The sequence below is a fragment of the Lolium rigidum genome, chromosome 1 (genome assembly GCF_022539505.1).
Source record: "Lolium rigidum isolate FL_2022 chromosome 1, APGP_CSIRO_Lrig_0.1, whole genome shotgun sequence".
Taxonomy (NCBI): Eukaryota; Viridiplantae; Streptophyta; class Magnoliopsida; order Poales; family Poaceae; genus Lolium; species Lolium rigidum.
This window is the reverse complement of record NC_061508.1, coordinates 142716489-142732105: the sequence shown is the minus strand read 5'-3', so window position 1 is coordinate 142732105 and position 15617 is coordinate 142716489. Positions and strand designations below refer to the sequence as shown.

The 15617-nt window shown below is 45.5% G+C and overlaps 1 protein-coding gene across 1 annotated transcript; it reads right to left on the bottom strand.

Moving 5' to 3' along the window:
• Positions 1-13392: 13392 nt before the first annotated feature.
• LOC124682496 lies at positions 13393-14839 on the bottom strand. Its single transcript, XM_047217169.1, has one exon. The coding sequence runs from the start codon at positions 14837-14839 to the stop codon at positions 13637-13639; it is 1203 nt and encodes a 400-aa protein (XP_047073125.1). The 3' UTR covers positions 13393-13636.
• Between the last annotated feature and the right edge of the window lie 778 nt (positions 14840-15617).

Sequence of the window (15617 nt, the reverse complement as noted above, 5' to 3'; positions counted from 1 at the left end):
CTATGTATCGAAAGCTTATAGCAAATAACTTAATGACGAGATCTTATGCTACGCTTAATAGGGTGTGTCCATTACATCATTCATACAATGATATAACCTTGTTATTAATAACATCCAATGTTCATGATTATGAAACTAATCATCCATTAATCAACAAGCTAGTTAAGAGGCATACTAGGGACTCTTTGTTGTTTACATATCACACATGTATCAATGTTTCGGTTAATACAATTATAGCATGGTATATAAACATTTATCATAAACATAAAGATATATAATAACCACTTTTATTATTGCCTCTTGGGCATATCTCCAACAAACAGCACAACACAACCTTAGAACTTTCTGTCACTGTCCCAGGTATCAATGCGGGCATGAACCCACTATCGAGCATAAATACTCCCTCTTGGAGTTAAGAGCAAAAACTTGGCCAGAGCCTCTACTAATAACGGAGAGCATGCAAGATCATAAACAACACATAGGTAATAACTTGATAATTAACATAACATGGTATTCTCTATCCATCGGATCCCGACAAACACAACATATAGCATTACGGATAGATGATCTTGATCATGTTAGGCAGCTCACAAGATCCAACAATGAAGCACAATGAGGAGAAGACAACCATCTAGCTACTGCTATGGACCCATAGTCCGGGGGTGAACTACTCACTCATCACTCCGGAGGCGACCATGGCGGTGAAGAGTCCTCCGGGAGATGAATCCCCTCTACGGCGGGGTGCCGGAGGAGATCTCCGAGAATCCCCGAGATGGGATTGGCGGCGGCGGCGTCTCTGGAAGGTTTTCCGTATCGTGGTTCTTCTTATCAGGGGTTTCGCGACGGAGGCTATAAGTAGGCGGAAGGGCAGCGTGGGGAGCCACACGAGGGCCCCACACCACAGGTCGGCGCGGCCAAGGCCTGGGCCGCGCCGCCCTATGGTGGCGGCCCCTCGTGGCCCCACTTCGACTCCTCTTCGGTCTTCCGGAAGCTTCGTGGCAAAATAGGACCCTGGGCGTTGATTTCGTCCAATTCCGAGAATATTTCGTTACTAGGATTTCTGAAACCAAAAACAGTGAAAACGACAAGCTGGCTCTTCGGCATCTTGTTAATAGGTTAGTTCCAGGAAAATGCACGAATATGACATAAAGTGTGCATAAAACATGTAGATATCATCAATAATATGGCATGGAACATAAGAAATTATCGATACGTCGGAGACGTATCAGCATCCCCAAGCTTAGTTCTGCTCGTCCCGAGCAGGTAAAGCGATAACAAAGATAATTTCTGAAGTGACATGCCATCATAACCTTGATCATACTATTTGTAAACATATGTAATGAATGCAGTGATCAAAACAATGGTAATGACATGAGTAAACAAGTGAATCATAAAGCAAAGACTTTTCATGAATAGTACTTCAAGACAAGCATCAATAAGTCTTGCATAAGAGTTAACTCATAAAGCAATAAATCAAAGTAAAGGTATTGAAGCAACACAAAGGAAGATTAAGTTTCAGCGGTTGCTTTCAACTTGTAACATGTATATCTCATAGATAATTGTCAACATAGAGTAATATAACAAGTGCAATATGCAAGTATGTAGGAATCAATGCACAGTTCACACAAGTGTTTGCTTCTTGAGGTGGAGAGAGATAGGTGAACTGACTCAACATAAAAGTAAAAAGAATGGTCCTTCAAAGAGGAAAGCATCGATTGCTATATTTGTGCTAGAGCTTTTATTTTGAAAACATGAAACAATTTTGTCAACGGTAGTAATAAAGCATATGAGTTATGTAAATTATATCTTACAAGTTGCAAGTCTCATGCATAGTATACTAATAGTGCCCGCACCTTGTCCTAATTTGCTTGGACTACCGGATCATCGCAATACACATGTTTTAACCAAGTGTCACAATGGGGTACCTCCATGCCGCCTGTACAAAGGTCTAAGGAGAAAGCTCGCATTTTGGATTTCTCGCTTTTGATTATTCTCAACTTAGACATCCATACCGGGACAACATGGACAACGAGATAATGGACTCCTCTTTAATGCATAAGCATGTGGCAACAATTATTATTCTCATATGAGATTGAGGATATATGTCCAAAGCTGAAACTTCCACCATGAATCATGGCTTTAGTTAGCGGCCCAATGTTCTTCTCTAACAATATGCATGCTCCAACCATAAAGGTGGTAGATCTCTCTTACTTCGGACAAGACGGACATGCATAGCAACTCACATGATATTCAACAAAGAGTAGTTGATGGCGTCCCCGAAGCATGGTTATCGCACAACAAGCAACTTAATAAGAGATAAAGTGCATAAGTACATATTCAATACCACAATAGTTTTTAAGCTATTTGTCCCATGAGCTATATATTGCAAAGGTGAATGATGGAATTTTAAAGGTAGCACTCAAGCAATTTACTTTGGAATGGCGGATAAATACCATGTAGTAGGTAGGTATGGTGGACACAAATGGCATAGTGGTTGGCTCAAGTATTTTGGATGCATGAGAAGTATTCCCTCTCGATACAAGGTTTAGGCTAGCAAGGTTATTTGAAACAAACACAAGGATGAACGGTGCAGCAAAACTCACATAAAAGACATATTGTAAACATTATAAGACTCTACACTCGTCTTCCTTGTTGTTCAAAACTCAATACTAGATATTATCTAGACTCTAGAGAAACCAAATATGCAAACCAAATTAGCAAGCTCTAAGTGTTTCTTCATTAATGGGTGCAAAGTATATGATGCAAGAGCTTAAACATGAGCACAACAATTGCCAAGTATCAAATTATCCAAGACATTTTAGAATTACTACATGTAGCATTTTCCAATTCCAACCATATAACAATTTAACGAAGAAGAAACTTCGCCATGAATACTATGAGTAGAGCCTAAGGACATACTTGTCCATATGCTACAGCGGAGCGTGTCTCTCTCCCACAAAGTGAATGCTAGGATCCATTTTATTCAAACAAAACAACAAACAAAAACAAACCGACGCTCCAAGCAAAGTGCATAAGATGTGACGGAATAAAAATATAGTTTCAGGGGAGGAACCTGATAATGTTGTCGATGAAGAAGGGGATGCCTTGGGCATCCCCAAGCTTAGACGCTTGAGTCTTCTTAGAATATGCAGGGGTGAACCACGGGGCATCCCCAAGCTTAGAGCTTTCACTCTCCTTGATCATATTGTATCATACTCCTCTCTTGATCCTTGAAAACTTCCTCCACACCAAACTCGAAACAACTCATTAGAGGGTTAGTGCACAATAAAAATTAACATGTTCAGAGGTGACACAATCATTCTTAACACTTCTGGACATTGCATAAAGCTACTGGACATTAATGGATCAAAGAAATTCATCCAACATAGCAAAAGAGGCAATGCGAAATAAAAGGCAGAATCTATCAAAACAGAACAGTCCGTAAAGATGGATTTTATTAGGGCACCAGACTTGCTCAAATGAAAATGCCCAAATTGAATGAAAGTTGCGTACTTATCTGAGGATCACTCACGTAAATTGGCTTAATTTTCTGAGTTACCTACAGAGAATTAGACCCAGATTCGTGACAGCAAAGAAATCGGAAACTGCGCAGTAATCCAAATCTAGTACTTACTTTACTATCAAAGACCTTACTTGGCACAACAAAACATAAAACTAAGATAAGGATAGGTTGCTACAGTAATAAACAACTTCCAAGACTCAAATATAAAACAAAAATACTGTAGTAAAAACATGGGTTGTCTCCCATAAGCGCTTTTCTTTAACGCCTTTCAGCTAGGCGCAGAAAGTGTAAATCAAGTAACATCAAGAGATGAAGCATCAACATCATAATTTGTTCTAATAATAGAATCATAAGGTAACTTCATTCTCTTTCTAGGGAAGTGTTCCATACCTTTCTTGAGAGGAAATTGATATTTAATATTACCTTCCTTCATATCAATGGTAGCACCAACGGTTCGAAGAAAAGGTCTTCCCAATATAATGGGGCAAAATGCATTGCATTCAATATCCAAGACAACAAAATCAACGGGGGGCAAGGTTATTGTTAACCATAATATGAACATTATCAACTCTCCCCAAAGGTTTCTTTTTAGCATTATCAGCGAGATTAACATCCAGATAACAGTTTTTCAATGGTGGCAAGTCAAGCATATCATAGACTTTCTTAGGCATAACGAAATACTTGCACCAAGATCACATAAAGCATTACAATCAAAATCTTTGACCCTCATTTTAATGATGGGCTCCCAACCATCCTCTAGCTTTCTAGGAATAGAAGTTTCAAGTTTTAGTTTCTCTTCTCTAGCTTTTATGAGAGCATTTGTAATATGTTTTGTGAAAGCCAAGTTTACAGCGCTAGCATTAGGAATTTTAGCAAGTTTTTGTAAGAACTTTATAACTTCAGAGATGTGGCAATCATCAAAATCTAAATCATTACAATATAAAGCAATGGGATCATCATCCCCAATGTTGGAAAAAATTTCAGCAGTTTTATCACAGGCAGTTTCAGCAGTTTCAGGTAATTTTGCGTGCTTTGCACTAGGAGTAGAAACATTGCCAACACCAATTATTTTACCATTGATAGTAGGAGGTGCAGCAACATGTGAATCATTAGCATTGCTAGTGGTGGTAATAGTCCAAACTTTAGCTACATTTTTCTCTTTAGCTAGTTTTTCATTTTCTTCTCTATCCCACCTAGCACGCAGTTCAGCCATTAATCTTATATTCTCATTAATTCTAACTTGGATGGCATTTGCTGTAGTAACAATTTTATTTTCAATATCCTCAGGTTTAGCAGCCATTTTATTAATTAAAGAAGATTGTGACGCGGACATGTATGAGATTCGGGTTTCAGCATTTGCAAGTTTAGTTTGCAACCCAGTAAATCTCCATATTCAGATTTTCAAGTTGATTTCCTATATTCTTCAACAAGGTAGATTGTTCATTCATAGTTTTAGTAAACAATTTATTTTGCTCATATTGTGATTGCATAAAGCTCTTGGTGGATCTTTCAATTTCTAACATCTTTTCCTCATTAGGTGAAACATATCTACCATAAGAATTACCATTAGCAGGATATGGCCTAGAATTTTGAGCAACCAATGAAGCTAACGGAACATTATTAGGATCAACATTAGTCCAACCATTCACAAGCATAGATATAATAGCATCAATCTTATCACTCAAGGAAGAGGATTCTTCAACAGAATTTACCTTCTTACCTTGTGGAGCTCTTTCCGTGTGCCATTCAGAGTAATTAACCATCATATTATCAAGGAGCTTTGTTGCTTCACCAAGAGTGATGGACATAAAGGTACCTCCAAGCAGCTGAATCCAATAAATTCCGCGAAGAAAAATTTAGTCCTGCATAGAAGGTTTGGATGATCATCCAAGTAGTTAGTCCATGGGTTGGGCAATTTTTAACCAAAGATTTCATTCTTTCCCAAGCTTGAGCAACATGTTCATTATCCAATTGTTTAAAATTCATTATGCTACTCCTCAAAGATATAATTTTAGCAGGGGGATAATATCTACCAATAAAAGCATCCTTGCATTTAGTCCAGGAATCAATACTATTCTTAGGCAGAGATAGCAACCAATATTTAGCTCTTCCTCTTAATGAGAAAGGAAACAATTTTAGTTTAATAATGTCACCATCTACATCTTTATACTTTTGCATTTCACACAATTCAACAAAATTATTGAGATGGGCAGCAGCATCATCGAACTAACACCGTAAAATTGCTCTCGCATAACAAGATTCAGTAAAGCAGGTTTAATTTCAAAGAATTCTACTGTAGTAGCAGGTGGAGCAATAGGTGTGCATAAGAAATCATTATTATTTGTGGTTGTGAAGTCACACAACTTAGTATTTTCAGGGGTGGCCATTTTAGCAGTAGTAAATAAAGCAAACTAGATAAAGTAAATGCAAGTAACTAATTTTTTTGTGTTTTTTGATATAGAGTGCAAGACAGTAAATAAAGTAAAGCTAGCAACTAATTTTTTTGTGTTTTGATATAATGCAGCAAACAAAGTAGTAAATAAAATAAAGCAAGACAAAAACAAAGTAAAGAGGTTGGGAAGTGGAGACTCCCTTGCGGCGTGTCTTGATCTCCCCGACAACGGCGCCTGAAAAAGAGCTTGATGGCGTGTAACTCACACGTTCGTTGGGAACCCCAAGAGGAAGGTATGATGCGCACAGCAGCAAGTTTTCCCTCGGAAAGAAACCAAGGTTTATCGAACCAGGAGGAGCCAAGAAGCACGTTGAAGGTTGATGGCGGCGGGATGTAGTGCGGCGCAACACCGGAGATCCCGGCGCCAACGTGGAACCCGCACAACACAACCAAAGTACTTTGCCCCAACGAAACAGATGAGGTTGTCAATCTCACCGGCTTGCTGTAACAAAGGATTAACCGTATTGTGTAGAAGATGATTGTTTGCAGAGAAAATAGTAAAAACAAGTATTGCGACAGATTTGTATTTCAAGTATAAAAGAATGGACCGGGGTTCACAGTTCACTAGAGGTGTCTCTCCCATAAGATAAAAGCATGTTGGGTGAACAAATTACGATCGGGCAATTGACAAATAGAGAGGGCATAACAATGCACATACATGTCATGATAAGTATAGTGAGATTTAATTGGGCATTACGACAAAGTACATAGACCGCCATCCAACCGCATCTATGCCTAAAAAGTCCAGACTTCAGGTTATCATCCGAACCCCTTCCAAGTATTAAGTTGCAAAGCAACGAGACAATTGCATTAAGTATGGTGCGTAATGTAATCGACAACTACATCCTTAGACATAGCATCAATGTTTTATCCCTAGTGGCAACAGAGCACAACACAACCTTAGAACTTTCTCATCACTCGTCCCAGGTATCAATGCGGGCATGAACCCACTATCGAGCATAAATACTCCCTCTTGGAGTTAAGAGCAAAAACTTGGCCGAGCCTCTACTAATAACGGAGAGCATGCAAGATCATAAACAACACATAGGTAATAACTTGATAATTAACATAACATGGTATTCTCTATCCATCGGATCCCGACAAACACAACATATAGCATTACAGATAGATGATCTTGATCATGTTAGGCAGCTCACAAGATCCAACAATGAAGCACAATGAGGAGAAGACAACCATCTAGCTACTGCTATGGACCCATAGTCCAGGGGTGAACTACTCACTCATCACTCCGGAGGCGACCATGGCGGTGAAGAGTCCTCCGGGAGATGAATCCCCTCTCCGGCAGAGTGCCGGAGGAGATCTCCAGAATCCCCCGAGATGGGATTGGCGGCGACGGCGTCTCTGGAAGGTTTTCCGTATCGTGGTTCTTCTTATCAGGGGTTTCGCGACGGAGGCTATAAGTAGGCGGAAGGGCAGCGTGGGGGGCCACACGAGGGCCCCACACCACAGGTCGGCGCGGCCAAGGCCTGGGCCGCGCCGCCCTATGGTGGCGGCCCCTCGTGGCCCCAATTCGACTCCTCTTCGGTCTTCTGGAAGCTTCGTGGCAAAATAGGACCCTGGGCGTTGATTTCGTCGAATTCCGAGAATATTTCGTTACTAGGATTTCTGAAACCAAAAACAGCAGAAAACAGCAACTGGCTCTTCGGCATCTTGTTAATAGGTTAGTTCCAGAAAATGCACGAATATGACATAAAGTGTGCATAAAACATGTAGATATCATCAATAATATGGCATGGAACATAAGAAATTATCGATACGTCGGAGACGTATCAGTGGTCACTCTATTTGTCTTGAGTGCTTCAAGTTCTTCTCCTACTTCGGGTATAATCTACCTTTTCTAAATGGTTTTCAGGAGGTAGGCTATCTAAAGTAAGAGAGAAACACTTTTGAAGATGGAGTAGGAGAATACTAGAAGTTCGCAAACCGCATATTTTTCTAATAGAAACAAGATAAGATGGATTTTTCATTCCTAAGGTCTTCCTATTTTCTAATCCAAACCTAGGGTCACATACCTAAGGGCAACACAGTGCTCTATCGCTTATTGGGAAAGAGAATGTGCCGATACGAAAATCAAGGTTCAGTGGAATCACTTTGAAAGAACAAGGATGCTGCCTAGAGTAAGGTGAATAGGAGGTTTAAAACTTTTTACGTTAGGAGATTGATCAAGTGCAGAATAAAACTAACATTTAACTTGTCAATCATAAAACCTATTAAATAGGATTCACCTATGTGCACCAAAAACTTATGTTAAGCAACACAAACAACAAGGTGATAGCAAGATATAAAACTTCAAGCATGAAGACAATCACAAAGTAAAGAGAATAAGTAAAGGAGTTCGGGTTAAGTAATAACTGAGGCACGTGGAGATGGTGATGTATCCTGAAGTTTATACCTATTGCGGATGCCAATCTCTATTGGAGCGGTGTGGAGGCACAAGGCACTCTGAATGCCACAATGGATCACCATATTCTCCTCAAACCTTCCTAGCAAAAGGAAAAAAAAACCTCGATCCACTATGAGACCCTTGAAGGTGGCCACCGAACCCTATACAACCTTTGGGCGAGCTTCACAATTTAATTGGAGGCTCCAAGTAATCTCCTCGGAGGTCACAAGCTTGAGGCAAACTCAACAACAATCGAAGCCTCCCAATAATTACGACCAAAGTTATAAAAGTCCAATATGCCGTATAGGGTTCCAAGAACCTAAGAGGTACAAGTTTCGGGTACAAGCACCCAAGAGTAATAGCTCACAAATTTCACTTCACCGAATATCCATAGAGAACTCAAAACAATGCACTAAATGCAATGACAAATATATAAGTGCTCAAATCCTTCACTTCCAAATTCCACGAAAACTAAAAAAAAATGAAAAGATAAGAGACGAACAACAAAGAAAAAAAAATCCACAAAACATGACATACCACGTCGCTCGATTAGCAAGTGGATTTGGCCACAAGTCGTCCGAAAAGAAAGACAAACTGAAGGGCAACTCTTTGACTACATAATGTGCTTTCACCACACTAAACCGAGAGTTAAGTTGTTGTATTTGTAGTTGCAACTAATCCAACCACAGTGTGTTGCTGTGCCAATTTGCGTCGGCGTCTTGAAGATAACCTAAGATGGGTGCGATGCAGGGAATATTTTTCGCGTGGACAATCAAACCGACCGATACGAGAAATCTTTTATCTCTAAATAAGAGAACCCCACTACCTGATTTTGCTGCATTCCTGTGCCTCCACGTCACCACTTATTTGGCGAGGCGTTGCCCTCGCGCCCTGATCAGCCTACCGCATTTCTCGACGTGGGCATGGGCTGCACATCCCTACATGGGCTTTCCTTGCTTATTCACTCCCCGTTCCTCCTGAAAAAACAGGTCATTAGCTGTTCGTCTTCGTGGTAGTGCTATCGGCAGACTTGACCTCCGCCTTCATGGCAACAAATGCTCTGAGATCTAATGCGTCCTCGCCACAAATGCTTGTGAAGTGAAACCGCCCGATGCTGCCCTCCATTCATCATCACTGCCCTACAAATACACAAGAAATTGCCTGGATGAACTCAGCCGCCGCATCCATGCTTGAAAAGCTACCCGTGTCAACCAGGGCTCCCAAACCTTTCGATGCCATCTCTGTCCGCTTCAGATTCACCTCCCCCATTGTATTTTTATTATCCCCTCTCATGTTTGTCAATCTGTTAGCCTGCGCTTCGGCTCCAAATCTGCTCGAAGTTTTGCGTCCCCTGCGATTTGGTTGGATTTGGTTGGATTTTCATTGGATTGTGCCTTCTGCTCGCTCAAGCCCACCACGAATTAATTGGATTTCTTGCGTACTGGTCGCTCAAGCAAGCAGGAAGACGCTATTAGCACGTATACGTGTTTCTGTTGGTACACACTCTCACCTCTTCATCTTAATTTTTTTGCTTTCGTTGTGTATGGATACCAGCTTTGTTCATGACATGCCTCACAATGTGTGAAATTCTCTTGAGTACGTTCAGTGCAGATATTTGCAGATAGTCCAAACAGAGATACCAGGGAACAAGTATTCTATTTTGCTAGAGGAATGCCCACAGATTTCACATTTGTTAGTTAGAAATTGACCTCTCTTATCTGTCTATTCATTTGATTTTCCCTAATCAATTCCCAGGATCAATACTATTCAGATCCATTTACTTTTCTGTTCAATTCATGCCTGCAGGCTAGAAGGGTCCAAAATGATTTGTTGTTACTCAATATATCCTAAAGAACCCTACCAATTCGATTACTGAAAATAAAGGATACAACTTCAGAAGCTGAGTATTTACATTCATATTTGCAAGTCCATTTTACTGTATCCTATATTATTGTTGCATCTTAGTGTACTTAATTGTCTCAAACTGGGCAAACGAACAATAATTTAGGTATTGGTTATTACCCCTCTCTTCTCCGGTGTACCGCAGTTATGTGATACTCTGATGTCATATAATTTGTATCCCTTAGCATAAAATAGTTAATACTTTTTTTTTGCTTAAAACAGTCATTAAATTGGTTCTTCTAAACTTCCTTAGGAATTCTTTATTCCCCTTATTATAGAAGATTGATGCATGTTTGATGCGAAAAGGCCATTATCTTGAAAACAAATGCTGGAGAATCAATTTGTCCAAGATGCATCGTCAACAAAAGCTGAAACAGGAAGTATGCATCAAGTCTGTCCATCTATACTCCGAATTGTATATAAGGCAATGCACAGAGGATCTTCTTTGCAGTCTCCTGTTTCTTCTATGTATTCCTATGTATGACTCGATTTTGTTCTTCCTCTTTAATAGTACAAAAGCAAAGGAAGGTATGGTATCTTTTAACCGCCATTTGCTATTTCACGTTCCTTCTGAATGAAATTGATATATAGCTTTGCATACTTACATGGATTCTGTTACCACTCCGTATATTGTAACTTTATTATCATGAGTTATGTTACCTATACTCTCTACATATTTATTTTTATTTCACCGTGTACCTTTTTTGTATTCATATTAGTTTCTGCTCGATTTTAACTTGCACGATTGCCGCAGCAACACGCGGGTATCATGTAGTAACCTCAACAGGAAACACCACAGGAAGTCCTTTTGGAACCACCAACCCCCCCCCCCCCCAAAAAAAAAAAAACACCACAGGAAGTCCTTTTGGAACCACCACCCACCCCCCCAAAAAAAAGATGCTGTCACCACGTTTTGAGTGACCTTGATGGCAAATTTGTTCCCTACTTCTAGACTTGAGCCACTAGCGTTAGCTGCCCTTATGCATCTCCAGCGGCGCGACGCATTTTTGCGTCCACGCGCGTCTGTTTGCGTCGGCCCAAATGGTCGAAATCGACCGCGCGTCCGTTTGCGTCGGGGGTGGCTCCAGCGGCACGACGCATTTCTTTTGGCCGAATCATTTTTTTAATACATGAAACATAATTTACATAGTTAAAACATGAAAAGAAAACCTAACGCCTACTGCTGCTCCTCGTCGCTGTCGAGCACGATGAGCTCCGGTATCACCCACGGCCAGTTGCCATCCGGGGGAGCGTACGCCGGCGGTGCTGGAGGTGGAGGAGGCGCCCAGGGCTGCGGCGGTGGAGGCGCCCAGAGCTGTGGCGGCGGCGGAGGCGCCCAGGGGTATGGTTGTGGCGGCGGTGGAGAAGACGCCCAGGGCTGCGGCTGTGGCGGCGATGGAGGCGCCCAGAGCTGTGGCTGTGGCAGCGGTGGAGGCGGTGCCCAAGGCTGCGGTTGTCGCACCGCCGAGTCCTGTAGTGCCAGTCGAAGGGCTTCATCCTCCGACAGACCCGGCGGCATGACGCCGGTGGCGTACCGGGGCAGCGGCGGCTGCACAGACGTGTCATTCTCGGAGACGAGAACGCCGAGCTTCGCCATCTCGTCGTCCGTCATGTTCTCCGGGAACTCGAAAACGCGGCCCTCCGTCACGGCCAGCTGCCATTCGTGGAAGACGGCCGCGACGTAGTCGTCGCTGTCGTCCTTCACCTCCTCGTTATGGTACGCGAGCGCCTCGATGTAGTCGTCCTCATCGTCGTAGGCGGCGTTGGCGTCGTCGTCGTGGTCGTGGTCGTCGTTGAGCTGCGCGCGCGTCGACGCTGTTGACGACGCCTCGACGCCTCCTGTCGTCGTGGACGAGTCGGCGGTGCAGACCCGAAGGGAAAATCCCTGTCGCCCATGAAGCCCGCCCTTCTTCTCTTATCCGCCTCGGTCGACAGATACGTACGCCAGCTGTCGGAGTCGATGGCGTACGCGGATCGTCGCGGAGGTCCGGCGGCAGGTACCGCCTCCTTCGCCGGATCTCCGCGGTCCGATCAGGCTCGCGCAGGGACGGGAGGGATGGCCACCCGGCAGCGGCTGAGCCGCCAGCCGCCAGGCAGTTGCATGCCGACCCAGCACTCGGACGGCATCCATTTGTCGTGCATGAGCCTCGCCAGCGTGACGGGGAGCGGCACCCTCTTGCAGCCGCTGCTGGAGGCCTCGAAGTCGTTCTTCTTCCCCATGGCGCTGCGGCGGTGGTGGTGTGAGTGGAGGTGTGAGGGAAGAAGGAACGCGGCCGGTGGTCTTTTAAGCGCGGCCACGCGCGGGATACGATGGCATTGAAGGCGACGCAGAAGCCCAGCCACCGCCCGCCAGTGCGCGTGCAGAACAGGCAGCCGCGCCATTGATGGCGAAGACTGCGGCGCAGACGCGGAAGCGCTGACCGCCGAAGCGATGCCTTCGATGCAGACTCGCTGCCAGGCGGGCCCGATGGAGAAGCGAGCGGATACTTTGCGCGTCTGCAGAAACGCAAACCTGACGCATATTTGGGCTAAGTTTACGTCTCGGCAAACGGCCCGATCACTTTGCGTCACCCCGCTGGAGGTGGTGCCCAGACGCAGCGACTGTTTGCGTCCGCGTTGATGGAGATGCCCTTAGCGATTCAGAGTCAACGAAATGGTGTACTCCATTCTAGACGACATACCGCGGCGTGGTCGCTCGATTAGCCAAGTGGGCTGTGGGCTTGACCGCAAGTCGTGCCCAAAAGAAAAGTAAACTGACCGGCAACTCTTTGACTAAACAATGTGCTTTCACCACACCAAACCGAGAATTAAGCTGCTGAGCTTGTAATTGCAGCTAACCCAACTGCATTGCGTCACTGTGCCAGGGTATAAACCACTGCCTTGAGCTAATTAGGAAATGAACAAGGATACTTAAATGATAACGATGGGTACTCTACCCATCAAGGACTGATGAAGATCGTACAGTAATATGAATGTCACAATCATAACAATCTAACGCGCACGATTAAGAATTAGCCTGATTGAGGCTGCTGCAACATCTATCTGATAGATTGGTAGATTGATGGAGCAAAGACACAGCAATATATGATGCTGCTACCTAGTACGAGTAGATGTAGATTAATTAGATAAGTTATGTCTAAACCTGCGTTCAAATGTCCACACTGTCAATCAAATTTCCTTTTCCTCGTTGTCAGAATGCGAAGAATGGAAGATGCCAGCACCACTCACTTGGCTATCGCTACTGAAATGTAAGATCAATTTGATCCCACAGGGCCAACTACACAAGAGAATTGACACTTACAACAGCTGCAAAATTTGAAGCGGAACAATACCACCAACCGAGAAACAATCGCCGCTAGCTCTTCCATGCGTAGATGAGCAGCGAGAAGCCGTCGCCCCGCTGCATCTCGGCCTCCTCGGGGCTAGCCCAGTCCATCACCGTCGAGCTGCTTGCCCAGGACGCCGCTGACGACGCCACGGACACCGACGACGAGGAGCTCGCCATGGCCAGCTTCCGCCCTCTCCCCTTCTTCTCCCTCTCTACCTTGCTGAGGGTCCCGCTCCAGTCCTTTTGCCCCCACCGCTGAAAGTAGTCTCTCCAAGTGCTCGTGCTTGTCCTCGACGACACATTCTTGTGGAGCCGGCCCTCCTCGGCTTGGGGCTCCTCGCCGCCGCAGCCGGGCTCGAAACGGAAGACGAACACCGCGTGCGCGTGCGCATGCGCGGCGGCGTCCGCGGGTGGCGGTTCACGCGCGGGGAAGAGCCACTTGTGGAGGTCCCAGGAGACCTGGACCTGGTCGCCGTCGCCCAGGTCGACTCGCTCCGTGCCACGGAACTTCCAGCGAAGTCGTCGGACGTGGAGCACGCGCTCGCCGTCGAGGGAGACGGACATGCCGACGTCCGCCCTATCGTTGTCCCGGCCGACGCTGTCCTTGCCGCGGCAGCGGGACACCAGATCCACGGAGATCTCCCGCTCCTTGCCCCGGACGTTCACGGAGGTTCTGTGGCCGCGGCCGTAGCCGGTGTCCCGCATGACCACGTGCTCGCGCCGGGACAGCAGCGCAGAGCGCAGGCCAGGCGGGGGGCGGGCCCGGGTCCTGCGGTAAGCCCTGTCGGGCAAATCCCCGGCGGCCAGGACCATCTCGCCGTCGACTACGACGGCGACGAAAAACCCCGAGGATGGCTCCGGGGACCCGGAGGTCGGGAAGCGAGCGCGCGTGAGGTCCCACGCCAGGTCGACGCGGCGGTCGCCGTCGCTGAACCGCCTGGACCCGCGGCGCCGCCAGAGCAGCCAGGGGCGGACGCGGAAGGCGAGCGTGTCTTCGTCTGGGTCCTCGCCGAAGTATACGGCGCCGGAGGATGATGGGGTCGGCGGCGGCGACAGGCGGAGGACGGCGCGGAGCGAGAGGCCGAAGGAGGTGCGCGACCAGGAGAGCGCGACGAGGCCAAGATGGGTCTCGTAGACGGAGGTGGCCAGGCTGGGCCCCGCCGCGGACCCGGACGCGAGCGGCGCTGCTGCCGGCGCGCAGCGGAAGCACGCGGCGATCGCGCCGGGCATCCTCGGCGCGGCGTGGCGTGGCGCGTCGGAGGCGGGCAAGAGCAAGATGCGTGTGCGCTCAGTTGCGGTGCAGCGAATCCAAGGCGTGGCCGTGCGTGCGTGCGGGTGCGGTTTGTTTGTTTACCCAAACCAAGTGGAGCGAAGATAGTGGGCTACTACTGGTGGTGGGTTGGTTCGGGCTGGCATTTGTTGCTTCTCGGCCTAGCTCGCGTCGACCAGCAAGAAATGGAGAAGGGCCCACCTGGCTGTGCTAGAGTCGAAGACGTGGGGCCTAGGTATGAGGTATCCTTTCGAGAGAGATACCAATTTCATACAGTACTATCTAATCCTTCCGTTCTCAAATAAGTTAACGTTTAGCCTTTAATATTGTTCATAAAAAATGTAGTTCTATCTTCTCAATGCACTATAAAGTAGTTAAAATTGGTTCTATCTCATCGTACAAAAATCAAACCCAATAATATTGACCATGAGGTCACGAGTTCAAGTCGCGGAAACAGCCTCTTGCAAAAGTTGCAAGAAAAGGCTGCGTACAATGACCCAATGTGGTCCAACCCCTCCCCGGACCCCGTCCAAAGCGGGAGCTTCATGCACCGGACTGCCATTTTTTTATCTTCATTTTCTACATGAGCTTAGCTCATTAGAGGTGAAACAAATAAAGAGGAGAAAGATTTTGATTTGCATCTTCTCAATGCAATTTTTCCTCCACTTGATAATGTGTCTTGGAAAATCACATGCACGAAGGGAGTATAATATTGTTGGATATAAGTAAGAATTTAAA